Source organism: Cloeon dipterum, chromosome 2 (assembly GCF_949628265.1).
Source record: "Cloeon dipterum chromosome 2, ieCloDipt1.1, whole genome shotgun sequence".
NCBI lineage: Eukaryota > Metazoa > Arthropoda > Insecta > Ephemeroptera > Baetidae > Cloeon > Cloeon dipterum.
In genome coordinates, this window is record NC_088787.1 from 11,268,670 (window position 1) to 11,295,605 (window position 26,936).

A 26,936-nucleotide genomic window follows, 5' to 3' on the forward strand; every position below is an offset into this window, starting at 1 on the left:
ACGAGCCGTCTCGCAGTTGATTAATTCAGATTTGATGCAGATTAGTCGGCGGAAATCCGGCCCTCCGTCCAGCAGAGGGGGTGTGTGAGGTGTTTGTGTGTGCGTGAGTCGTGTACCGCGTGTGGCGACACTCCCGGGGGATGCAGAGACGGAAACTCACCCTGCCGTCAGGGCTCCTCGCGCCCCCGGTCGCTGCCGGGGGCGGCGAGGCGGACGACCCTGCCTGCTGCCGCATTTGGTGTTTCTTCTTGCGGGGGTAGCTTTCTTGCTGAGTAGGTAGGTAGGTGGGTGCGAAACCAATCAAAAAGAACAGGAGGAGAGAACAGAAATGAAAATAAGCAGAATTGTCAAAATCACAAAACCAAAAGGAGAAAATATAAATATGTATATTCAATCAAGGTGGATGAGCGAATTAAATCAAAACTATTTAAAATTAACTCTTTTGAATGATGCCAAAAATGGATGCTGCGATGGAATTACAAGTGCCCGTGTTTTCAGTTCTCAGATTTATTAAGCAATGACGATTTTTGTAAGATTTTTCAATGAAGCCCATAATAATGTACGAATCCACCAACAGATGGTGCCACCTGTAACTTACGATTGCAAGGCACTTCCGCTGCAATTTACGACTCAATTCTACTGCTATGTATTCTGTTCTTTAAATTATTTATCTTGATGTGCTTAAGCGAAAAATCAGTTTAGCCAATCGCCGTAGAAACGTAAACAACCATTTTTGGAAATAAAAAATATTTTCCGACCTTTCCACGGCTATTGGCTGGACTCATTTTTGTTTTCAACCCATCAAAAGAAACCATTTTATGAGCAGAATTAATATAAGCAGGATTGAGTCTTAAATCACAGCGAAAGTGCATTAAAATCGGAAGAAAATAACACTATAAGGGGCTTTTTTGCAACTGGTGAATTACCGAAAAACATTTAAGGAAGTGTCTTCTGTACTACAAATAGGCCCCCAACCAAAACATTTGATCGCACTATTTATTATTATATTTTTCTTCTTCAAATAACAAAAAATATTAACGGATCTGCATTCAATTTAAACCTATTTCCGCTACACATTGAAGCAAAGCAATTTCATTCTTTTGATGTCAGGAAAAGCGTCGTCAGCACTTCATTTAAATTGCATCCGTTTACACCATTTCAAAATAATAACGTCAAGCAAGGGGCCATTACACGAAAAATGCGCGAACAAAAGTAAAAACGCTCAGACTTAAAAGCTCTTTTGTTTCCGGGGGCGGGGAGAGGGTGCAGCAGGGGTGGCCAAAGTGTCTTAGCGTACTATACGCGTCGTTATCGCGATTATTTTTGTTTCAAACCGCGAACGCGAATTACGAAAGGCGAGATTGATGGCAACCCCGGAACCGAGAGTGCGGATGAGACAGAGACACACTCGAGCCGGGCATTATTTCCTCGGGCGAAATAACGATGTCGACTCATTCAAACACAAGGGCAGCGAGGAATTGCACGGGGGCAGCTCGACGAGATGTGAGACACTTCTTTGGCGTCGCACAAAAGAATTTCACGAGGGACAGCACACGCACACAAGGATTGTTGCAAAGCACGCACCTGCTTCTGGCAAAAGGCCAAACTCGCGAGACGTGCTTCTTCAATTATATTATTTGCAGGGCTAAAAAGACGTATATTTTCTTGTTTTCCTCTCAACGTGACAATTACAGCTCGATTAGACAGGGTTCAGGAGCAAAAAAGGAGGAAAAGGGCGTCAGTTTTTTGTCATAAAAATTCTTCGGAATCTTCTTGTGTGCCTCCGAGCTGTTTCCTATCCAGGAAACTATGACAACCCTAATCAAGTTTTCTAGGCTGTCATTTTTGTATTTATTTTTTTTTTGCGTCGGTCCAGTCTTTTTCCCTCTCTTGCTACAGGGGCCATATATATATAATAAACACGACGGGCAAGCACAGAGCGAGTGCATAAAATGCAACAACAATAATTTTTAAAATGCAGCGGAGAGACGCCGCACTCACCTGGAACAGGGCACCCTTATTCTTCTGGGCCTGCGAAGGGGAGGAGGCATCCTCGACTACCTTGTCCTTCTTCTTCTCCTTCTTTTCCTTCTTCTTCTTGGGAGGTGGTCGCCTCTCGGGACGTCCGTTACCCGTGAGAAGGTAGCAGAACACGTACAGAAGGTACAGGATACTCGCGCTGTACAGGTACGTGAAGAATGCCTGGCAAATGATGAAGAACAAATATTAACTTTTTAAAATAATGGAAAAAATCAAATCAAAAATTCCGATTTTTTCTTATTTCTCGAAAAATTTAACGGCGTGTCAGTGTTTTTTCACTTGATTTTGATTTATCTGACGGTTTGCGAATTTATGAGGTGCATGAAATAAATAATCGTTTTTTTCTAAAGGAAGAACAGTGCTTAATACTAGCACGCAAGCTTTGGGGTTGACTTTCTGGGTAAATTTTACCTTTTCCAACCTTCGATAATATTTCTGGTAAAAGCACAAATTACTTTTTAAAATTGTGCAGATGTTAACTCATAAATTGTAATATTTAAACTTGGAATAAATGATGGGCTATTTAGTTTCTATTATTCACGGGTATTAATTCAATTTTTACAGCTAAACACACTCAATACATGATTCTGATTGAATATTATAATCGATTTTCATAATAAATCGCCTTAAAAGCAATTAAACCTGGCTTACAAGCGCACATGAAGCCGCCATCTTGCCTGTCTGACCGACAAGACGTCGTAAAAAACAACCCGTTTGAGGATGCCGCCTCTCAACTAATCCCTTTTGAAAACGAAAATGGCCTGAATTTTTGATGAGCATTAGCAAGGAAACCCTTTTGCTGGGAAATCAATTGGGGAAAGAGGCACTGAGCGCGTCCCATGCGGCGCAAATCCTTGCCGAGGAAAGCTAACCCCATCAGCGTGATGGAATTTTTTCGCCGGCGTTCTCGAGATCCCGACGGATTCGCCTCGGAGGGTGTGTATATGTATGTAAAAAATATCGATCGCTTCTCACTCACCTCGTAGTAGTGCAGCGGCACATTGTGGGTGACCACTTCTGAGATCTGGAAGGCGATGCACACCACCACCAGCAGTTTGGCGTAGATGAAACTCATGACGATGAACAGCGACGTCCTGCAACGAGAGACCACCTGCCGTTAATTTCAGTCGGTGCGTGCTCGGAAAATTAACGCCTCCAAGTCACACACACACTCACTCAAGAAAGAGGTCGACGCACCGGAAAAGTGACCGACGCACGTGTGTGAGTGTGTGGAAAACGCTGCTGTTTATTGGAGTATCCGCGTCTGTCCCTATAACTAACTGTAATAATCGTCCGTGTCTGTGCAATCGTGGGTGGCTTTGAATCACTTAACACGACGGAGGGATTCGGATTTGGATCGGCTCGACGAGTGATGCTCGGGAGGTTCATTTTAAACTCGAGGGACGCGGGGCCTCTTACTTTTCTTAATTCCTCGACGGGTTACTCATAGTTAGACCCAAATTTTTGGCACATTAAGAGATATTAATGTCTCAACGTGATATTAAAGTACACACACAAGAGCTGGAAGCATTTATATTGAAATTTAGTAACAATAAATTGTCTATTGTGTAATATTCATTAATACGTTTATAACATAAAGAATTCAAATTAAATTTTCATCTATACAAGAATGTTTATAAACAGAAAAATTCATGTAATGCTACAATTTTGTAAAATTTAATATAAAAAAATTCACTTTTCAAAGAAACACAATTTTATTATAGTTAAAAACTTATTTTATTTACTAAAGTAGTAACTAAAATTATAAAAAAACGTGTTGTTTACTGCGGTAAATTAAAAAATATAGTTTAAATTAGATCAAAATGAAGCAGCTCTGTTTGCTTTACAAATTTAAACATTACCAACTGTAGATAAAAATATAAATATTATTCTTCTGAGTAGGAATCCAAGATCCAAGATATTTTTATATCGTAAAATTACTCGTTGAACAATTCTTATATAGTTTTTTCCACCCACATTTTCAAAGAATTATATTTAAACTCCGTTGTTTAGCTTCAAATAAATATGCGACGCTTTACATTCAACATTTTCACCCTGGCAAAAAGCGTGAGAAAGGCAGCATAAATAAACACGGCCATAACCATTTTCTGCGCTAACGTTCGTTCTCCTCAATAACAAAGCAAAACAAACGCGCGCGGCAACAGCAACAGCAGGCTCTGGCATTAATTTTACGACTCGAATCCACGCTCCAAAGCAGCACGCAGCTCCTCGACCGGCTGACAAATCAGAGGAGCAAAAAGTGAGTGAGTGAGTGTGTACGCACGCATCTTTAAGCCGGGCCTTCATCTTTGCGGCGGCGGGGCGGCCATAAATTCAATTATGTGTACGCACAGAACATAAAATATTATCTCGGCTGCATCTGAGATCGGCCGTACACACACATACACGCTGGCGGTCACGTGCTTAAATGCAGTACAGTCAGAGTCAAAGAGACCAAAACCGGCGCGCGGCCGGGCTCACTCGTTACTTGATTCTCCGGCTCCGAAGGGCAATTTGTGCTGCCTTGTCATTAGTGTATCGCGCGCACAGCACATACAGGATGCGCTCGCCATGCAATGCACCCTAATAGAACACAGAATTTAATTACTCCGGGCCTGCTTGCTGATTGTTCCTGCGAATTGTGAATAAGCAACGAACGTGAATATGCAATTAAGGCCGCATTCAAAACGGTGCCAGACGCCGCGAACGCGAAAGTGTCTGCTCAGTCGGAATTCGAAGCTTTTCAATTTTAATTGCAATTCTGAAACATCAAATAAATCGTTCACTGTGTTTAATTTAAATAATTAGTAGTGCAGTCTCGAGCTTTGAATTTTAAACAGATGTTAGAACAATTAGTGAAACAAAGTTTTAAAAAATCTTCGCTTCAAACCCCTAGTTACGGTTAAATTAAACGGATACCATTTTTAAAAGGGGTGGTACAGATAAAATTAGCTAGGTACAATAATAAAAAGAGTCCGAGTAACAGGTCAGTTTCTGAATTTGCCAAATATTTTTAAAAAAATTAAAAGGTTTGTCGCAGTGGGGTCCAGATTTGTGCTTCGCGCAGATATGGCGTCTGGTGGAGTATGGCGCGAAAAACGATCACGTGAAAATGCGCGAAAAGAACCAAGTTTTAGTTAAAATTCTGACACAATTTGCATACTTGTACTAATTGTGTATTTTGGATCGTAAAAACAAACTCTTGACACTTCTACGGGAATCCAAAGAGAGCTGTTTGTTTCCCACATTCAGACGCCATCTTGAATCTGCGCAGTGGGAACCAATTTTATCGCACATCTGGTTCCCCGCTGGTTTGTCGATGATTTTTCTCTTAAAATTGATCCCTCGAATTATGATAAATTTCCTTCCTGGCGAAATAAATCGTGATTTTACAATAGAGAGACAGTGCTCGCCGCTTGATAGCATGCAAACTTTTAAGCCGATTTAACGGCAACCAGGAAAAACTTTAGCTCGTTGCCTATTTTTAGAGAACTTCAAAAAGCCCAAAAATAAATTACTGTACAGCTTTAGAAATCAATTAATCCTGAAGGAAATAAGTAAAAAAATCCTTTAAAATCAGTGGAAATGTTAAAAATTGATTAGTCAAACAGTTTAAAATTAATGGAGCAGATGAAGAGATTATATCGATTACAAAGTCTGCATCCAGGTGGACTTGGATGTCGCGCGCGTTGCATACCTTGCGCCGATTAACGCCTCTCTTAAAAAAGAACGCACATTATTTCCTCAATTGCGCACTCGTAAAGCAGACTCGTTTGTATGCATTCGACGGAGTGGTTGGAGAAACCGGAAAACAAGCAGCGACAGCCGGAATAATAGCATTTGGCGGCTCACAATGGCTCGCCATTCATTCAGTGGCAGAAGAACGAGAGGGACTCGACCGTCTGCCAATTGACACTGCGCGACTGCACTGGCATGGCAGCTCCTCTTTCACTCTTTTAATTGCAAGATCGGACCAAAACACGGAGCAGTGCTGATGAAAAATGCTCGACGCGGGACGCTTTGTCTCCACACTCGCAGCAGAGTTTGTTTGCTGAAAAATCGATTTTGACTCGGATCGATTCGGAAAAAAGAGTGCGAACAGGAGATAAGCGTGGGCGTTCGCTCGCATGAATGACGCCATTTCTCGAGATTTTCTTTCGCAAGGAAAGCGGAAAATGAGAGTGTAAAATTGGCGATAGAAAACCTCGTGATTGAATTACGCATCGAACAGAGCTGCTGATTGTTCTCTGACGCTAATGAGCGGAGTTTGATTTTCAGCAGGGTGTCAAGTTAACAGATTTAATTACTTGAATTAACGCGGTATTTTATGCAGAAAGCAAGAACGGGTCTAATTGCAATTTGAAGGTTGATATAGTATTTTCTGTTGATGCTAATTGTTTTATAAATATTTGAATAGTAAGACGCGGTCTGAAATTTGCTGCATTAATTCCGAGGGTTTTCAGACGTAAGAAAATGAGAAAAAATATGTTAACAAAATTTAAACGTGCGAAAAAACGGAATATAGAAACATTAAAATAATGATCTTTAGAGTCTTGAGATCGTCACCTGATAGCAAATTTTTTCTCAACTGTTCCAAACTGTGGAAAAATTGGCCTTGACGGCAAATTAAAGAGAAATTTACTTCCTTCCAAATTTCTCTCATTTAATTTGGGATTCTCTTTATTTTTCTCTCATGGGGGTAAAAACCCTTCATTTGGGCAGACCGATTTAATTTTCCAGCCTTCATTCGGCGAATATTTCATGGCGAAGCCCGGGCCCAACTTTGCTCTCTAGCCGGCACCCTTGAGGATCATGCAAATTGTTCCTGTCGCAATTGAAAAATTAATGAGCGGTCATGTGCTTGGTCTGTGCGATAAATTTGCCGAAATGAGGATGTGCATGGCGACCGCGCAGCAGCAGCAGCAGCAGCAGCAGCACCAGCAACTGGCCGGCCACTTTTGTAATATGCATGACTACGGCGTGTAATTAGCCACGCCAGCAGCAGGCGATCGACAGTATTATTTGGAATAATGGAGCGGCTCCATTAGTGCAATTTGTCGCTGGAAGTTAAGCTTCATGTTTTTCGGAAACGAGTCTGCGCGTCAACGACCGCATAATTTCCAGACAAGTGCCGTGCCGGGGAGGAAAAAAAATTCCGTCTGCGAGGTGTGAAAATTGGCCCCTTGACGCCGGCAGACTCCCCTCGGACTTTTTTTCTTGACTGAAAGTCAAGTGGCCAGCCGCGAATTTTGATGAATCGCGTAAGGCGGCCGTCAAAACATTTCTGCGGACTATCACGAGCAGCTCTTAATCGTTAGATCAACTGCACAGTGCAGACGCACATAAAAAAGCGATCTCGTTTGTAATGGGTCCGGCTGAAAAATGGGGCCGGGCGGCGTCTCGTTCGGGATTGAAGCAATTAGTTGAATTTGGATGAGACAATTCCGGGGAAACAGCGGCAAATTGCCTTCGTGCGTGAGCTGAATTATGCAACCAACGCAGATTAGGCAAGAGCAGAAGATGTTAATGTGGTTAATTTGATGAAGAAGTTGCGTTAATCTGCTGAATGAGGGTTTGGCAAATTGAAGAAAATAATGTGGGAGTTGTTTTCCGAAAAGTTCTGCAAATAACCGAAACTTTTCGCATTTGGTTTATCTAGATAACGCTTTCATATGAGTTGTTAACTTCCTGCATTTATCTTTATGGAGCTAAACTAGATCAAAGAGTCAGGAAAGTGGTGGTTTAAAGCGTTTAATTGAATAAATACACTTAAAACTAGTCACAAAGTAAAAAATTATTTTAATTTATTGATCATTTTGCTTCATTGACGATTCAACTTTCATGTAATAATTAATTTTTAAATTCTCTGAGCTTTTTTCAGACTGCCTCTTTAAATTAAAAATTTTGGAAAGGAATTTATCACGAAGAAAATTTAAATCAAACTAATGTCTAAGCTTTTTTAATTTTTTTGCATAAAATCTTATGATTTACGCTTCATTCAGAATATTAGAGGTAAATATTAAAAAAAATTTTATTGTCAGAGAAAACCACTGTAGAAAATTTTTTGAAGGATAAAAGGTATAGATATAAAACATTTCCTTCAGAAGTCTTGTGTTTTTTATCGATTTTAATTTCGACAGAAATATCGGAATGCGCATTCCAAAGCCGCTAGAGGTCGACTTTGCAGTCGAGTAGAGCAGCGAAATTGGCCGATATCACGTTTCCCATCCCCTTTGTAGTCCGGGGGTGGCGAGAAAAGGCGCGGAGGGAAGCTCCAACACTGTCTGCGGTCGGCGCTGTTTGTGTTTCGACACGGCTTCTGTTTTAATAAAGCAGTGCATTTATTTTTCCTCGGTTCAAGCGCAGCAGAGGCAGCAGCAGCAGCTTCCGTCGCTCGGCTGCTGGAATAAGATGCGGGACGATCTCGAGAGTTAATAGTGTGCCGGGACCAGAACTTGAATCGCATAATCGATACCCGGGAGAGCAGCTCGCTGTACTCTGTGTGTAAAGGCACTTGTCTCTCGCCGGAATGCAACGTCAATTTTTCACCTAATTGGCTGCTGAGGTTGTTGTTTATTGATTGTAAAAATGTTCAATATTGGTTTCTGATTTTTTTTATCGTGTGAGTAGGGTCTTAAAAGGGTCGGATCAGAGTGAAAATTGTGCTGGATTATAACAATGTCAAGGCGTGGAGTTCGTGGACACGTTTTTCCGTGCTAACCCGACCGAGTGTGTTTAAGAGCGAAGTGTTCATTAATTTTCCTTTCTGGTCCGTTGAGCTGCATCGACCGTACAAACCGCGAGTGAAAAATGCAATGAGCGTGTAATTAGCGGCTTTTCGGCCGGGCAGAGATCGATTGGCGCCGGCCGGCCGGCGGGCCGGTGGTCCGGAGGGTCTGCAAACCTTTTGGGCGGCGACTCGAGGCGCTCCTCCATCTCGCGGTTGGTGTCGTTGTGCTTCTCCGGGGCCTCGTCGCTGGTGCCGACGCCCCTGTGGCCGCCGCCGCCGCCGCCGACGACGCCGCCGGCGGGCAGGGTGGCCATCTCGCTCTGTCCTCTCTCCATCTCCACCGTGGCAACGCGGATCTCGGGGTTTTTCTTCTTGCCCATGCCGTGCAGGCAGGCGACGACGCAACGGCTGCCGAACGGGTCAAGCCAGCAGCCGCACACACTCACTCACTCTCTTTCTCTCTCAGTCACAGCGGGCCTCGGCGTGTCGGTCCGCCGCCCGCAGCCTGCTCGCTCGGAATGGGTGCCCTGCCTCCGCGCCCGTCTCACAGATCCTGGACCAGGCCCGGTCACGTGACGCCGCCGCAGCCGCCCATTGGCCGCGGCCGGTGCAGCCCGCAGCCGCCCGGGCCGCGGCCCTCCGCCCCCCGGCCCCCAAAGGGGGCCGCCTCCGGGGCCCCCGGGGGCCCGGCCGGGGGCCCGAGGGCCCCGACGGGGGGCACCCCGGAGCCATCTCGCGTGCGGAGCCGGCACTGACAGTGAGATGTTGTATCGATCACCCTCGCACGCTCGATAGTGCCACGCCTTGCGCCCCCATGCACCCCTGGCAACGCGGCTGCATCCCTTGCACCCCACAAGCCACCCTCCCGTTTGCCCGCCCGCCCGTCTGCCCACCCCCTCGGCAGCGTGCCGCCGAATTCGCTGCTCTTTATTGCATTCTGTGGGCCGAATCGCCGCACTTTGGCACACTTCCCGTGCGCCCCTGCGCCCCCCGGCGCTTTTGTTTTCGTTCTGGGTCGCGTCTGCCGGCCGAGTCTGCACGGTGCTGCTGCTGATGCTCGGCGAGACGCACGCGCTTTCCCTGTTTTAGCACTTTCGCTCCAATTTTAAGATTACACTCTCGCACTGGTGGCACAGATTTTCAGTCCAAGCCACGTCCAACTTCTACACCAGCAATTTTTGATGGATCAGCTGACGACAATTTTATTAAAATTCGGATTTTTATCTCGTTTGTCTTTGTCAAAAAGTAAATTTTTGCTACTGCTAAAAATGCAAAACTCAGAATTAAAGGTATTTTTAAATTAACTTTTATTCTCGTACAGACAAAAACATTAAAATAAAATATTTACTTCTATTTTATTATATTACATTTTAGTTTAAAAGAATATGTGTGGTAATTAACTAAATTATATCAATATAAATTTGTATTTTCAAACTAAAAAAATAAAGTATTTGAAATTATCGCTCTCTCTCATTATAATGATGATAAACAAATCAATCGATGATTATTAGGCTATTGTTATTTCTTCTATTCCTCTATTTTAGAACGTCATAATTTATATACAAATAAAGCCGAGCAGGCATAGTTAATCAATTTGCATTAGAAAATGCATCGAGAACAATAATTCTGATTAAATTAAAGTATTTACACGACAAAACATGGTCGATCTGAGCAATTTTTTCTTGAAAATTGGCAAAATCTGGTCTTTGATCATTGCTTAACTTTTTTTCCATGGCACGTTTTTTAAATGCCAATTGTTGCTGCGTTGCACAAGTAATTTTGGAGGCAACAATGCTAAACAATGTTAATCATTGTTCTGAAATATTAATTAGTATACATTGTAGCCTTTAAAATTTTATTGTCCAACACGTTTTTCAGTTGAATATTTGGAAAAAAGTTTATTTTATTCGGTTTGTGAATAGAAAAGGTTGATTCTGACGATTTTTGGGGCCATTTAATATTCCTTTAGAACGAAAATTTAAATGAGTACGGGAAATTTTTTCAAAAATTTATTTACAGGGCTGTGCAAAACCTTAAAAACTCTTAAATAAAAAGTTTCAAAATTAAAACTATAAATTTATGTCTGCATTTTGGTTCAACAGTCGGTTTTGCCTAGCAGGCAGGTCAAGAATATAATAACATTGTCCTTGCACAGTCTGTTTTAAAGCGTCTTTTATAAACCAGAGAGCTTCATGTTTTGAATAGATAAATTCACATTTATTTGCCTTCTACGGATTTTTGCAACAACAAAAAAGGGTCAATGGCCTAACAATTCTCAATGAGTCTATTGGAAGGGAAATCTTTTTAGAGGCCAAAAAACAAAAGGAAGATTTTTAACAAAGCAATAACGACTTTTTCACAGAATGTCCTTGCTCATTCAAGTCAACGCTGAGTTGAGATCGATCAATGATGATTTGAAGTGGAGCGAATATGCATCTGGCGATGCCGCGTGCTTGTGCGTCCTGGCGGTGTGTGTGTGTGTGTGTGTGTGTATAAAGTGTGCACGCAGGCAGCGCGTTTCGAGTTAGTTGGGTCAGCACGCGAGCGCCCTTGGTCGTCGCTTCGCATTGTCCGCCCGCGCCGAGCCATCGAGGCATTGTGCAATAATCGGCCGCTCGTAATTACGCCGACTGTTTTTTGACATCACGCTCGGCTGGCCGCTGCTCTGCTCTGCCCTGCCCTGCGCCCAGCCCACTGAGATGGAATTGGAATTATTAACTGCAGCAGTTTCCAATTCCTCCAGCGCGTACCATTGACCTTTTGGCAAGCGACCTTCGGTTAATTGAGCGGCCGAAAGACTAGAGTTCCTCGCGCACACATGAATGAATGAATGACGGTGTTCAGTTGCAGCACACGCAGCTTGCACAGTTTCCACTCAATGATAATTACTGCGACTCGACCCGCTGGGCAAAATTTACATCGCCTATTGGCATGGAGAAGCTTCTTGTGATCTTTTGACGCAGGATCACATCGCAAAAAATGCGCTGGAGTAGCTGCTAGACTGCACAAAAATTGGCGGGAATTAGTTGCTGGTCGACCGCCAAAAAGACGTTCTCCAGTTGCATAAACGCTTCGTGATTGAAGCCTCCAACAGATGGCGCCACCATATACGTTCTTAAAAATTTATTTTTAAGGCACTTCCGCTGCGATTTCAGATTCAATCCAGTCACATTGGGTTCTTCACTTAATGTGCTTGTTTTTGACGTGCTGAAATCCAAAATCAGTCCAGCCATTCGCCGTAGAAACGTTGTAAAAGACTTTTTATTTCTATAAAAATAGTTTTTCACGATTCTACGGCGATTGGCTTAACCGATTTTGATTTTCAACACTTCATTTAAGTGAAGAACCCACAGTGGCTGGATTGAATCTGAAATCGCAGCGGAAGTGCCTTAAAAATTAATTTATTACAAAGTATACGGTGGCACCATCTGTTGGCGGCTTCGAACACGAAAGGGTTTAAATAAACGGTCAAATTGACAAGTTTATTTTTGGGTGAATTTTATCTGTATTTCCAATGAAAAATCGAACACAATTGAGAGCAATTTTACCAACTTCAAATGATAGAAAGGTCTAATATAAAAAATTGTTACGATTTTGCCAGTTTTTACATCTATTTTTTTGCAATTTACTAACTCCTTCAAATTGCTTGTCATTGACGGATCAATATTAATTTTTATTGTTTTTTTTATGCACAAAGTTAGTGTTCAAGGCGTTTGTGTTAACCAAAATGAGATTTGAACCTACTAATCAACCATTTAACAAAAAAAAATGTTATAAGAAAATAATTATCCTGTTTCCTCGCAACAATGGGTCCACTGGTCAACACGTCCCTTTCTCAGGTTGCTGCTGCACTTTCACGGTTTGACCGTAAATGAAGAGCTTTAAAAATGCCTCCATGTCTACAATTTATTGCAGCAACTACCTTTCGTAATTTTATTAAATTTAAATTTATTTTCACATTAATTAATTTTCATGTATCTTTGATTTTGTTGATTTACTATATATTAATGTGTCCGCTGTTGTTTTTTATGATATATGTAGTATGTGCAAAAATGGAAAATAATGAAATTTATTTATTTTATCCTTCCCAAGAAAATTCATGCAAAAATGTAGATTTATTGAGCTCTATGGATTCAAATGGATAATCATTGTGCAAGTAATAAGTAAAAATTAAAAAAGACGAAAACTTGTCTTTATTTTATTATTTACTGAAACACTTTCACCTAGGTTTTGTGCTTACAGTTTAATTAAAATCATATTTCAAGTTTTCTCAAAGAGTAAGTTTAAAATCTTAAAAATTGCAAGTGTTAATCTCACTTAGCGTCTTACATCGCCGTTCAGAATTTCAAAATTTCACGCTGTCCTCTTTGTTAGACCAAATTTCGAATCACCAAATTAGTCCTACCAACCATTTTAATGGATAAAAATTTTCTACGAATTAATTGGTGTAACAGGAAATTATCATCTGGCCTCTTTATATTTTCTTTTTGACGCTTTATAAGAATGGAGATAAAAACGTGACTCACTTTGCGTTTTTGGGCAGCATTGGTCCGTCGTCGGTCCTTCCGGTGCGGTAGAGAACGGCGCGGGTGGGCGAAGTGTGCTGTCCGAATCCGTCGGGGTTGCACTGCGCACAGAGAGAATCAACAAAATTAGCACGCGTCTCGTCTCTCGCTCGTCAGCGCACGTCTGCGACCCTGGAAGCTGCAAACTCGTCTGGACCGCATTAGCTTCAATTTTTCAAATAGAGAGAGCTGGTGCATCTAGCTACTGAATCGATCAATCGCGAGAAGCGAGGGCCGATTTCCCGTGCGTGCACCTGTAAGTGCGCATCGGGGGAGGGGGAGAGGGAGAAATCGGTGTGTATTTATCGGGGCGGAATGTGACGCCGGCCGAACGAGTGAGTGAGTGAGCATCGATCAACAGGTCTTGGGCGGCACACGCAATCTAAAGGTCATTAGACTACATCAAAGAGTGTGTTGGCGCGCCTCCAGCATCGGAAATCTCCACCGTGATAGGCACGAGGAAAAATAAACGAGGGAAAAGCCTTTTTCCGTCTCGCGCAGAATATGATTCAATTTATGGCCGATGAGATAAGCAATAAAATTAATATGAAAGCCAAATTGCTATTTTTGCGTGTAGATTTTTTTATTTAAGTTGACAAAAGTCTTTTGAGTGGACAAATTTTTAAAATTTTTATTCAAAGTCGTATTTTCTGCAAGCTGTGAAAAATTTAAAATGAGAATTTAAGAGAAAAACCATTTTTCAGGGTTGGCAGATTAAAAAAAAATATGGAAAACCATTTTCAAAACAGCCGGGAATAGTCTTGCATTTTCTACAGATTAAAATGTGTTCAAAATCTGTCTGTTAAAAAATAATTAGAGGGGATTTATGTCAGTTTCGCAGTTTCTTGAATAACTTTGGGGATTTCAGAAAAGTTAGAAACAAGTTTTTGCAGAAAATGCGTGGCATATTTTTCTTTCTATGATTTCTTAAATTGCCAAATTGGTTACTTCAGAGCGCAAAATATAATCAAATTTGACATCCTGAGGTTTCATTACCCTAATTTGAACATTAAGCGCGCTTTCCTATCACAAAACGGTTTCTTAAAAACGCACCCCACGAAGTACGGGGTGAAATTAATTAGTAAATATAAGGGTGAGACGGTCAAAGTTGTATAATTTAGTATTTTTGAGAAGCGTAGAGCCAAAAACTAAACAAAAAATTGGGTTTTTGGGGAATAAACTTTATTTTATTAAATGGGAAAATCCACGTTTTTAATAAATAAAAAAAGCATAACTCAACTAACTTGATCTGAAAATCTAGATAATATATTTAGAAAAATTTACTTGTCAAAACAAATCATCTGTTGCATTTTTGCTTCGATATTTATTTTTCAATGTAAAATTGCATTGATAAGGATTTTTTAAAAATATTTCGTTTTAATTTATTAAATAACTAATATTTTTATGAATCATTGCCTACTTTAATAAAATTAATAATTATTAAGCGTAATAATTTCTCTAACGGTGTATTTAAATGTATCCTTTAACAATATCTAATATGACATTGGTTACAAGATTGTAAACTGAGTATGATGGACGCTGGTGCTCAATTTTATAAATTATATAAATATACATAATGTATGATGTAGGAAAATTCTTAACAAAACTAAACAAATAAATAAAGCTGCAACATGAAACTTCAGTTAATGTTACAGTGAAAGCCATCAATTGACCTTTTTGCATTAGAAAATTACAGTCTCGTAATTTGCTCAGCCACCACTGGAAGCTGGCAAGGAGCGAATGAGTCGATCTTTGAAAACGCGCGTGCCCGCGGCTTGTTGACACACCATCTGTGGAGGAGCGAGCAAAGGAGCGAGCGCCTTCTGTTCGAGCGCGCGGCAACCGGGCACACAAGCGCGCCGCACGTGTTGCCTACCTACCCGCTACGCGTCGATCGAAATCTAAACCAACACACACCTTTCTGTTTGACAACAACTACTTTATACAGATGCTCTAAACTCTCACGTTTATGTATTGATCCGACTCTACGGAACGGCGCCAAAACCCGTTCTAAAAAATTCTAGACTATATTACCAACTTTGTCTCAACAATAGCTAGAGTGCACATATGGAAATGGATGATTTTTTTTTTTTAAAAATTACTATAAACCAGGTCCGAGTCTAATAAGCTTCTTTTTAAATTACGAACGAGTTTAAGACCAATCAGTGAATAATTTGAAAAGAAGCATTTTTGAACAGCGTGTGGCTGACTCTTAAAACTAAGCTGCAAAGGCGAATAATTAAAAGGATGTACAATAGACAATAGGCAAAATACTGATTACTGAAGCGTCACACAATATATAAAAGGAGATAATAATCGCAGTCCAGGTAATACAATATAGATATCAACACAACAGCAATAAAAGGGAATGAATAATGAAAATCATCACAAGTGAGCAACCCCTTACTTGGAGCAAGAAGTTGGCCCCCAGCCTTTTTGCATGGTCGAAAATGGAACCAAGAGAGAAAGGAAATAATCATCATGTATTTGTACCTGAATGAATGAAACAATTGTGGAAATTGAATTTCGAGAGCCAATCCGTGTTCGTGTGCTCCTGTATCGTTTTTTCTGCAAGATATAAGAGTGGACACGGAAGATTGGCATTCAGTCCGGCTGGATGCTCCACTTGCATGCGTCAAAATCCGAACAATATGCGGCAGCCATATCGAGATAACAACGAGAACAAACGAAACTGCGCAACGGAAAAATATCAAGAAGCGTTTGACAAGAAGCGTTTCCAGAATATATTTATGTGAAAATGTATATATGTGTGGATTGGAAGAGTGACGGATGCAAACAAAACACTGCTTCTACACACTGATGGTCGCCTTTCGCAAGGGGTGGTTTGACTAATTATCGAGGGTTGACGGAGGGAAAGCGGAGAGAAGACACTAATTCTTTTTATAGAAGCGGATTAATTTCATTTAGCGCGAGGGTTGAGGGAGTAAGAGCAGGATTTTGTCCCCTAATTGGCAGCTCAATTTTTTATCTCAGACTTCTTTACATAATTAGAGATGTCCTTTTGGGATTCATAATATTAAATATATGCATCATTTGTGGATAAATATTAATTTTAAGAATGAACCGACTAAATTTTATAGATTTATGCTCATATTTAAAATATTTTTGAATAGCGTCTTTTGCACTAATCTTTTACAACAGATGAGCAGAGGCTAAAATTTCTAATTTTTAAAATTAAAAAATATAAATTAATAAAGTATTATAAATAATAAAATTTAAAATATGTAAAAATATATTATTAGAAAAATATTTTTTAGCCTAATTCACTATGCGTTTTAAACAAAATATTTATAACTTTTTTTTTAATTTTCCAACGCAACGAGAGACAAATTTATTTAATCAATTTTCCATGGTCCCCACTATGTTAAATAAAAAATATACAGAATAAAATTAAATGAATTTATTCTAAGCCTTTGCTTCAAAAATATTTATTCTGTACGCATTGACCTGGTGAAAAGGGCGAGTGCTAAAGACATTCACCTCTGGCAAAGCTTTCGCTACTTCTAACAGTAAGTAAATAAATAAACTGCTGGAGGTGACTGTGTTGAAAGGCGACACACGTCATTTCACAGACATAATGTACTCTTTTGTGCGCGTAACAACACATTCCAGCAGCTATGCGGACGGAAGGGAAGGAAATGCTAGAACGGGGTGGGGCCACTAGTGATCGGGAAAGGGTGCCAACACATCGAGGAAAGCAGCATTCACCATTCCAGCGTCGATTTCGGCGTACTCAAGAGAGTACGTGTGTGCGGTCGGAGGCGCACAAATTAATTTTTGAGCCGATTTCCCGTCCGTCGGCGCGATCGAGAGGCGGAGAGCCGCTGCTGGCAGAATGCTAATAATCCATTTACGCTCGCATATAGGCATTTCTACGCCTTCTCGGCGTTGCCCGGGGGTCGAAGGGCGTGGGACGGGGTGGGGGGCTGATTTTTTCGCTTTGCCATCGTGGATTTCACGCCGTGCCTGCTGACGGAACGAGTGAGGCCTTCTGGTGTTCGGATTGAGTCGTTCTCTTGTTGTATGAAAATAACGCGAAATTCAACACCTCTTACCGTCGTGTGTTTATGTTTTCGGTTGAGAAGATGAAGGCCGTGCAATTTGATACAGCTCGAGTGTTTTGCAAACTCGGTGGCTAAGTTGACGTCTATTTACTTTCCTTTTTTTCCTGCGGTAATATTGAAGTCAGACCACTACCAGTTTTTTAAATATTACAATTTGAAAAATTCGAAACAAAAGTATGGTAACAATTTTTTTTTATCAAATTGTATAATTTAAAAACAATAAAGAGAATAATCCGTGCTCAATTTCGTTTTTACCACGATTGGATGAATTGATTTCATATTTATTAATTCAAATGATTTCTTTTTAGAATGCACTGAAATCTTGGTAAATCAAATTAGAAGTACCTGTAGAAATCGTAAATTAACAGTGGCGCAATCTGTTGGCGGCGTTAAACATAACTTTTTAACTGTAAAATTTGTAGCAATTGAAAACAAAATTTGAATTTCAATCGGGCCAGCATTCAATTGCCCATTATGAGCAAATATGGCCACTGAAAAGTCTGGCGGGAAATTCAAAATCTTTAAAGATCGTTGAAAAAGGCCTAAATATCAATCACAGGAGCTGACCATTTTTTTGTTCAATTATTAGACGTCATTACCGTTGAACAGATTATTTTCGATCTTCTCCCGTCAGCAAACAGAGGCATCAAACCCTCAGATAATCAGGAATTCCGGTAAAATGTCCTTCTATTTTAATTTTATTTAAAGTCTATCGGTGTTTTATTTTAATTGAAGAATTGATATATCGCATGCAGTGTGAGGCGTGTTTGTGTGCTGTCAGAGTACTCCAATCATTTTAAGGTCTTTTGTTTTGTATTTCATGACATCATGAGAGTTGAGAAATAGATATATTTATGCGGAAAGATATTTAGAAGAGAGCAGCAGTTGCGGCGACCAACTCGGGGGTCATGTCAGCAGCTGGTCTGGGGAGGCAACAACCAACCAACCAAGCAGTTTGCATGGGGCGCTCTCACCTTGATGACCGTATCCATCACCTGTTCCGGCTTGTCCATGATATCGGGGTCGTTGGGGTCTGCGTCGCCTGGATTAAGGAGCAGCCGCTCCTTCATCTCCTGCAGGTACGGATAGTGCTGCATCGTGGCGTTGCTCGGCGCGGTCGACGAAGAGGTGCCAACTGTGGCCGGCGGCTCGAGGGTTCCTGAGGACAAAAATCACACAACATGATTTGACAAATTTAAAAAAATGCGGGTGCATTGCGGCAGGTGCGGATGGATGGAATTCGCCTGTTGCATAAGCTCTTAGTGTTCAAAGCCGCCAACAGATGGCACCGCCGTATATACTTTCGTAATAAATTTGTTTTTAAGGAAGTTTCGCTGCGATTTCAGACTCAATCCTGTCACTGTGCGTTCTTCGCTTAATATACTTTCTTTTGACGTGCTGAAAACCAAAATCGGTTAAGCCAAACACCAGATAATTATGAAAAAGGATTTTTTGAATTATAAAACCTTTTCCAACGTTTCTACGGCGAATAGCTGGACTGATTTTGGTTTTCAACACGTCAAAAGAAAGCATATAAAGTATAGAACGCACAGAGACAGAATTGAGACTGAAATCGCAGCGGAAGTGCCTTAAAATAAAATTTATTACGAAAGTATACGGTGGCGCCATCTGTTGGCTGCTTCAAACACTAAGGGCATATACAACTGGTGTATAATATTAATGAGGATTTAACAAATCAATTAAGTTTTAATCAAAGCTGAAACGGACTTAAGTATTACATTATTATTTTGAGAAATTGGCTGAAAAGTTAACATTGTTTTCAAATGGCAAGGGCCTGTCTCCCAAATGGAAATCATGTTTTATTCCACAAAAAATTGTTTCCCGAAAAATTGTTTCACACCCTTGGATAGATCTCAACGAGAGGAATCGAAATCTGCCAAGAAAATGTGATCCTGCGCTCTAAATTTTGGAGAAAATGGAAAAATTTGAATATAAATTGTAGAGCACAATTTTTAAAATTATCAGTTCGATTATCTGCTTATTGAAGCAAGAAATTTTATTAATTTTTAATATAATTGTTGCCCTGATGTAAAAATCCACTTCTAGACACTTTTGGTGCTATTAGTTTCATGGCTGCACCTCTTGATACAACCACCTAAGCCTCACTGGAAATCATTTCGTTGAAAATGAGAGCCAGTCAATTAGAAATTAAGAATACTAGTTTTGTCCATAAACTGTCGCTCAAAGAATAGTTTTTCTGGAATTCATGCTAAAAAGCAATTATAGATTTTAAATCAATTTGAATTATGGAATTTCAATCAATTCGACCCCATGTCTAACTAAAATAAAATAAAATATTCTGCTCTAAACTAACTAACTCTGCAAGAAACCCTAAAACGGGCTGAAAACAAAAGTGTGATTTTTATTAATTCCTGAAAAACTATTGGTTTTAAAAATATTTCAAATAAACTCTTAAACGAGCTGTAATACTTATATTTCAAATGCTACAGAGCGAAATTTGCCCTCCCAGAGTTGCCTGTAATGGAGATAAAAATGACAGAAAGTTTACCATGTGTGGACCTCTTTGAATGGCCTCGTTGAGGGAGACCTGGCATTATTTGCAAGACGATACTCCGCGGGACCCTTTTTGCTTTGGGGGACGGAAGCGAGTTCAAATAAAGGCAGACGTGTCTGACGAGTTCTCTCGTCAACCGACGCCGCAAGAATAAGCAATGCACGCCCCTCGATAGGGAAATTTGATGAGCGCGCAAAATTCCACATAGTCAATGCAGCAAATTCGATAAACGAAGATCGATACAAAGAAAATCGCCGAATCTGCTTGAAATTCAAGCCTCTTAATTTTAAACCGCTGTCATTGTGCTGGTAATTACACCTTCTAAGCTTTTGGCTCGGTTTGAATAACGAGCTGCCTTTTCGGCGGGGCACAATGGCGAGCGAGCGAGCGAGCAAGGGGCGCCGCGGCGAAGAAAGGGCTCACTCTGCGCATTGCGTGCGTGGGTGCGGACTGTGCGGAGACCATGATGCTGTGGGCAAAAGAACGCCGCGCGGACGTGCAGCGCAATAAAAGCTGCTGCCGCTGCCACGCGAAGAGTGGAGCAATTGAAAGAGTAGAAAAAAAGGAAGTCGGCCGAGGGAAACAAAGGAATAAGTCTCATTTCTTGAGGGCCTGCAACATGAAGCACACAGGGCAGACGAGATCGTGCGTGCCCGGGGCGAAAATTGCGCTGCGCAGCGAAAAGTGTCAGTCTGGCTGCCAACTCTAATTTAATTGCACAGCTCGGCCAGCTTTGTTGCTTTCAAGTAGAACGTACTGAATTAAGTTTGTTGTTTAGAGCTTCAAAAATTTGTATGAATTTATGTTTCCTGAAACTATAAAATTATTAAGGAAGATCGTTTTTTTCAGTTGGGGATCTTAAACAAGTCTTGCCTCAGGCTCATCTGGTCGTTTTTACTCAATGGAGTTGAAGATGAAAAGCTGTTAAAGAATTTCGTGTTATAATTATACAGCCAAATCCGGGCCCATGTCTCTGACTCTTGAATTTTGGGACTCTATGCACTAGTGCATGGGGTGTGAATTTTAGACGGCTGATTGTTTTTTCTGAGCTTCCAATCATCACGAGACCTTCAAATGATGAGCAACCCAGAAGCCATTTGAACCACACGTAAAACCATTTTAAAACTTCTAGAATAAATTAAAACCGTCTAAATCAGCATAACAATCTGCTCTGAGAAGTACAACATTTTTGCCGTTGGAAGAAATGAAAAAAATCCAATACGTGCGAATTATGCTTCAAACCCTCTGAATCGACTAAGAAACCGACTAAAAAATCTCAATTTGCTCCAAAAACCATTAAAAATTCAGTGTGACAAAAGGGTGGAAAACTTACAACATGACTGTCCAAAAATTTCTGGCAAGACCGCCATGTCCTGCAATTCTTTTTTAGATCCATAAAAATTTGAATACTAATAATTATTGGCAAAATTAATAAACTTAACCTCTAAGAAGCTCTTTATAGCGCAACTATCACCAGTTTTAAAAATAGCATCCTTTGCCCTACATGACAGGAAAAATAAATAAAAAAGGCAATATAATAATAAAAAAACCTACATAATATTTTATACCGCGATGTTTGTTTTTAATTTCTCAAATTAACATGGTGTTTTTAAATCTAATGTTTTTTCCAGGGCTTTCCAGCATTTTTTTTCTATTTACTCACACATTTTTAGAAAATAAACAGGAAATTGATATGAATAAAAACCTTAAACAAGTGTCCCACTTAAAATTTAATCCATCAGTTTTTTAATGGCCTAATCATGTCAAGAAATGGAATAAAAATTGATTCCATGCTCAAATATTTGTACATCTTTGAGCTTTTTACCTGCATCTTTACAGTAATTCGACATGGATTTTAGCATAAATAAAACATAGTATCTAATATCTGGCAAAAACCGAACGTTAATTAAACGAACCCTTCTAAAATTTAGTTTCAAAATTTAAGTTTATTATGGGCTGACAGGGCAACTCTGCCCCAAATCAGCACACATCCATAAAGTAATGATACAATTATGTAGGAACAACATTTGGAAGGAAGTAATAATTAATGGTAGCTTGAGAATATTGCTTCTTCAATTTTCTTCTTAAATGCACTTGAATTCTCGTTCATACACAAATTTGGTGAAAGACTATTCCAATGACGATAGCACTGCACTTGGAAGCACTGTTCAGGCACAGTAACATTTACACGCGGAGCCAGAAGCCTCAATCGATGAGCTCTGGACCTGCCTATCAAGTCAACATCGCGCATGGGGGTAACATAACATTTTAAATATTCAGGGCAATTATTGTACAAAATCTTATGTGTTTGTGTTAATACATGCAATTGACGTCTGTCTGTAATCTTTAAGATACGACACTTTTTATACAAAGATGACAAGTTTTGCCCGCGTTTGACGTCAAATATATACCTCATGAGGTTGTTCTGTAAAACTTGCAGCTTATTCAGTTGCTCCGCGCTAAGGTTACAGAACACGATATCACCATAATCAAAATGGGGTAGCATTAGAGTTTTTACTAGTTTAATTCTTATTTTTTCTGGCGTGACATTTCGAAATTTTTCTACATTTTTAAGTGAACCATAAACTTTTTGAAATATTTTAGAAATTTGACCCACCCACTTCAGATGCTTGTCAAAAACAACTCCTAAATTTTTTACTTTGTCACTATAGTCAAATTCAACACAGCCAGTTTCCACTTCATCACTGAATTGAATTTCAGTGTCGTTCATTTTAACTTTACTTAACTGCGCCAAGTTTAGCTTTGAGTGCGATCTCTCAGAGCCAACAACTAGCACCTGCGTCTTGCGCGGATTGAGCTTTAAACCGTGCTTTTCCGACCAGGCGACCACGTCGCACAAAATATTGTTCATAACCGCAATAGCGTGCTCCAACTCCTCAGGCTTGCAATTAATATACAATTGAATATCATCTGCGTACATATGGTACTTACACCGATTTTGAAAGAGATACACTACGTCGTGGGTATAGACGGAAAACAAAAGCGGACCGAGCACCGACCCCTGAGGAACTCCGGCCTCGATGCGGACCCACCTTGAGAATTTTCCGTCCTTGTCACGAATCGCGTGTTCTCTCTCACTTAGAAAGTTTTTAAAAAAATTTAAAACTGAATCAGAAAAATTTAGCTGCGTCAGCTTCCTGAGCAGCAGAGCGTGATCGACCAAATCAAACGCCTTTGAAAAATCAAGGAAAACCATAAGGGTTACCTCACCACGGAAATTAGAAATCCGCAAGTCCTCAGAGATTTTCAAAAGCGCTGTGGTCGTGCTATGCTGCCTGCGGAAGCCGGACTGGAACTCGTCTATCACGTTATGTATATTTAAGTACGTAATCAGCTGGTCGTGGACGATTTTTTCAAGCACTTTAGACGCAGTGCACAGGACGCTAATAGGCCGAAAATCATTACAAGCAACCGCGTGTCTAACTTTAGGTAGAGGCATTAAAATAGCTTTTTTCCACTCGGACGGGAAGTGACCTGTTTGTAAAGAGGCATTTACAATATTTGTTAACGATGGCAAAATTGAGTCAGCTGTCAATTTAAGCATTTTGGTACAAATTGCGTCCACTCCTTCAGCAGAGGAGACTATTCCGCGAAGTGCGTATTTTACCTCCAGTGGAATGACATGACTAAAATATAATTTCTCACCGCCCACGATTGCATGAGGCAGGCGAAAGTCCAAGTCAATACGACTCAAAACTTCCGCCCGCCGCCGCACCGTGAGCCCAACAACCAGCTCATCCACTGGAATAGGAAAATCCGCACCTCCCGTCTTTCCTCTCATCAGCCCTAGCTCACGCAATTTGCCCCACATGTGCTTAGTTGAAGCAACCTCATTTAAGGACTGGAAAATTATTGACTTTTTGAAATTAAGCGTTTTTTGTTTAACCTTATTGCGGAGTGATTTATACTTATTAAATGACTCGAGACACTTGTTCTTCTCGGCTACCTTGCGCGCTTTGTCCCGCTCTCTCGCAAGCTCATCAATGTCTCTTTTTAATTTGGGTTTAAATTTTACCGATTTTACGATTTTCTTTGTGGGCGCGACTTCATCAAAAAGAGAAATTAGTTTTTTTGAAAAATTTGAGACGCGCTGATCAAGAGAAGCCACGTCCATTCCCTCATGCCACTCGATCTCATGCGATCTCTGCTGAAGTTTTTCAAGATCAATTTTGTGAAACTCGCGAATGGATCTCACAACTTGATCTTTCAAAACAATCTTGGCGTTTAAAATCGCAAAGAGAGCACTATGGTGAGAGAGTGGATTAGCTAACTTCCCAAAAGCGGCGCATGACAAATTAGACGAGAGAAAAATTGCATCTATTGTGGTAGTCGAATTAAAAGCTACATGAGTATCATTAATTGGCAAACGATTCAATGCGAAATCACTAAAATTATTTAATAGGCCATCGAGTTGTCCAGACTGCTCCGCGAAGTTAACATTGAAATCACCCATTATTACGCAATTATCAAAAAGTGGAAATAGGCTGTGCAACGTCTGAAAAAAAGCGTCAAAATTAACGCATCTCATAGGGCGACGGTAAACTATGGCTGTCAGTAAACTTTTGGATTCTGTCTTAATTTCAAGAAAAATGAATTCAGCTGAACTAGAAAGTGTACACTCTGACTGCAGCACGATTTTAAAATTAATACCCTCTTTAACATAAAAAGCAACGCCGCCGCCACGTGTTTTAGGCCGGTCATGCCGCACTAACTTGTAACCCTCAATTTTAAATTGTTGGTCGATATCATGCTTTTCTTTTAGCCATGTTTCCGAGATTCCGATTATGTCTACGCAATTATTAGATACGAAGTGTCTGAGCAACCTCATGTGATTAATATTTGCAATAGATTGTGCGTTCAAACAAATGATTTTGATAAAATCGGTAGGCAAAAACTGTTTATCACACTGAAAATGAATTGATTCACCTTTGACAAAGAGCTCAGGCTTCTTTATTCCCCGTCCGACTGGCCGCTGCTGTTCGCCGCCTCGGTGGTCTTCAGCCTCTCGATGCTCCGCGCCGACCTGCCCCTCCGAGGATTGCCCACCGCCTTTGTCTGGCTTTGTTCTGGCTGATTGAGGGGCGCAGTGGCAAAACCCGAATGGGACGGGCCAGCTTGGGGCTCAGGAGGCCCATGCAGCTCTTCAGGAGAGAGCTGCGCTGCTGCACGGTTCCGCTTTTTCCTCTTGGTCACTGGTCGGTCAGCAGCTGGGGCCGACGCACTCTCACACTCGTCTGCATCATCATCATGGTGGAGGACTCCCGGTTGTTTGTACTTTTCGACCCAACCAAGCACTCGCGTATCCTGGACATAAACTTTTTTGCCAGCGACGAGCAGATGGTCGCGGCGCATCTTCACTTGTACGCTTGCTTGGAGGGCCGACTTTCTCGCTGTGTTTAATTCCCGTTTTACTGCTCGCTCTTCCGGTGTGAGATCGTCCGAAATCACCACATTCGTCCCTTTCAACTTGTAGGCAATCCGCAGCGCTCTAACTTTGTATTCCTGACTGAAAAAGCGGACCACAATGGGACGAACACGACCGTCCGGCCTGCCAGTGCGAAATGCAGATTCTACCAGCTGCTCCTGTGGGCGCTTCTCCAGTTCCAGGTGCTTGAACAGAACGTCTTCAAGGGCTTGTTCCAGTGTAACGTTAGACGGGATCCCAAAAATAACCATATTTCGGCGACGATTTTCAGATTCCTGCACGGCCAGTCGCTTTTCCAGATGAACGACACGGCTGGCGAGTTCATTTTTCTCTGCTCTCAGCTCTTCAACTTCGGTCTTGATTTCATTTAGCTGATCGCCGAATCCTTCAACCACGCCGCGCAGATCCCCAATCGCATCGTTAGTCACTTTCAGTTTCTCGTCCAGCAGCTTACTCAGGGTCTCAATCAGTTCAGATGTCGGTCCAGGGTTCCGTTCGATGTCCCCCATTGCGAGCAAGAGGATGAGAAAATAAATTCCCATACCGCAAAACACTTTCACTATAGTAGCTGTTGTTATTATTTTGGCACTTAGCAGGAATTGCAACGGTGAGCGGGTCGAGCGAATTCCAGGAAGGTAAATCATGTCTAGACCTGCACGTAGCCTTGGTAACTCGCACCTGCATTGCCGGTGTCGCCTGCGTGCCATGCGATTTTCTCTAGAATCAAAGCGTCCGAAGTGCAGCAGCAAAATCCAGACCGGAAAACTCGGCCCTCGGACAGTGTCGGCATCATCCATCCCGTCCGACGGCTGTTTCCACACCAGCAGACGTTCATGGACACAGTTGACACGCCGCACCACCTGGTTAGGTTGAAAAACCGCTGAAATCGCAAGGTAAAGCAGGAGCTGCTTTACCTTGCGTGCTGTAGCCATTGCGTACTCCCCTCAATTTTGAGCTTTTTACCTGCATCTTTACAGTAATTCGACATGGATTTTAGCATAAATAAAACATAGTATCTAATATCTGGCAAAAACCGAACGTTAATTAAACGAACCCTTCTAAAATTTATAGCCCAGAGTTATGGTTTTTGGTCTCATGTCAAATCGGTGTGTATCCAAGAAAAGAGCAAAGTGAGTTGATTCCTGTTCTTAGAAGAAACGAAAAAAGCTCCAAATAATTACTCGCAACCCTTCCTGTTCGGTCCAGGGAGCAGCAGCAGCTGCACTTTTAGCTCGGGGACACACTCTCTATAGTTAATGTGTGTTGGTGCGTACGGCTTGGAGAACGGAAGTAGGCCGTTCTGACAAAAAGGAAAAGCAGCTCGTAAAACATCCCTGCGCACACACACCCCCGGCGCACACTCGGGCCAAATGACAAAATACGCGCGGGCAAGAAAGGGATCGGGTGGCCCGCCAATGACGACCAATTACGCGAAATTGGATCGAGGAAAAGTGGGAAGCATGGCGTTTAGCATCATCTTCTTGGCCGCCATTCAAGCAATTTGGCACCGCGATGCCGGTGCACGCAGCTTTAT

General features: G+C 41.3%; 1 protein-coding gene across 7 annotated transcripts in view; it reads right to left on the reverse strand.

Moving 5' to 3' along the window:
* Window positions 1-26,936, reverse strand: part of LOC135934953 (proton channel OtopLc-like) — a 62,255-nt gene that overhangs the window by 8,709 nt on the left and 26,610 nt on the right. For 4 of the 7 annotated variants that reach the window (XM_065476949.1, XM_065476948.1, XM_065476946.1 and 1 more), the window contains exons 2-6: window positions 18,395-18,579; window positions 13,297-13,397; window positions 3,020-3,134; window positions 2,002-2,202; window positions 161-268 (exon numbers count right to left, since the gene is read on the reverse strand). In XM_065476949.1, coding sequence (XP_065333021.1) covers window positions 161-268; window positions 2,002-2,202; window positions 3,020-3,134; window positions 13,297-13,397; window positions 18,395-18,517 — 648 coding nt within the window. In that variant the 5' untranslated portion in view covers window positions 18,518-18,579. Of the gene's footprint in view, window positions 1-160; window positions 269-2,001; window positions 2,203-3,019; window positions 3,135-8,944; window positions 9,308-13,296; window positions 13,398-18,394; window positions 18,580-26,936 lie in introns of those variants that run through there. The other 3 variants (XM_065476947.1, XM_065476951.1, XM_065476952.1) reach the window with 3 other exon arrangements.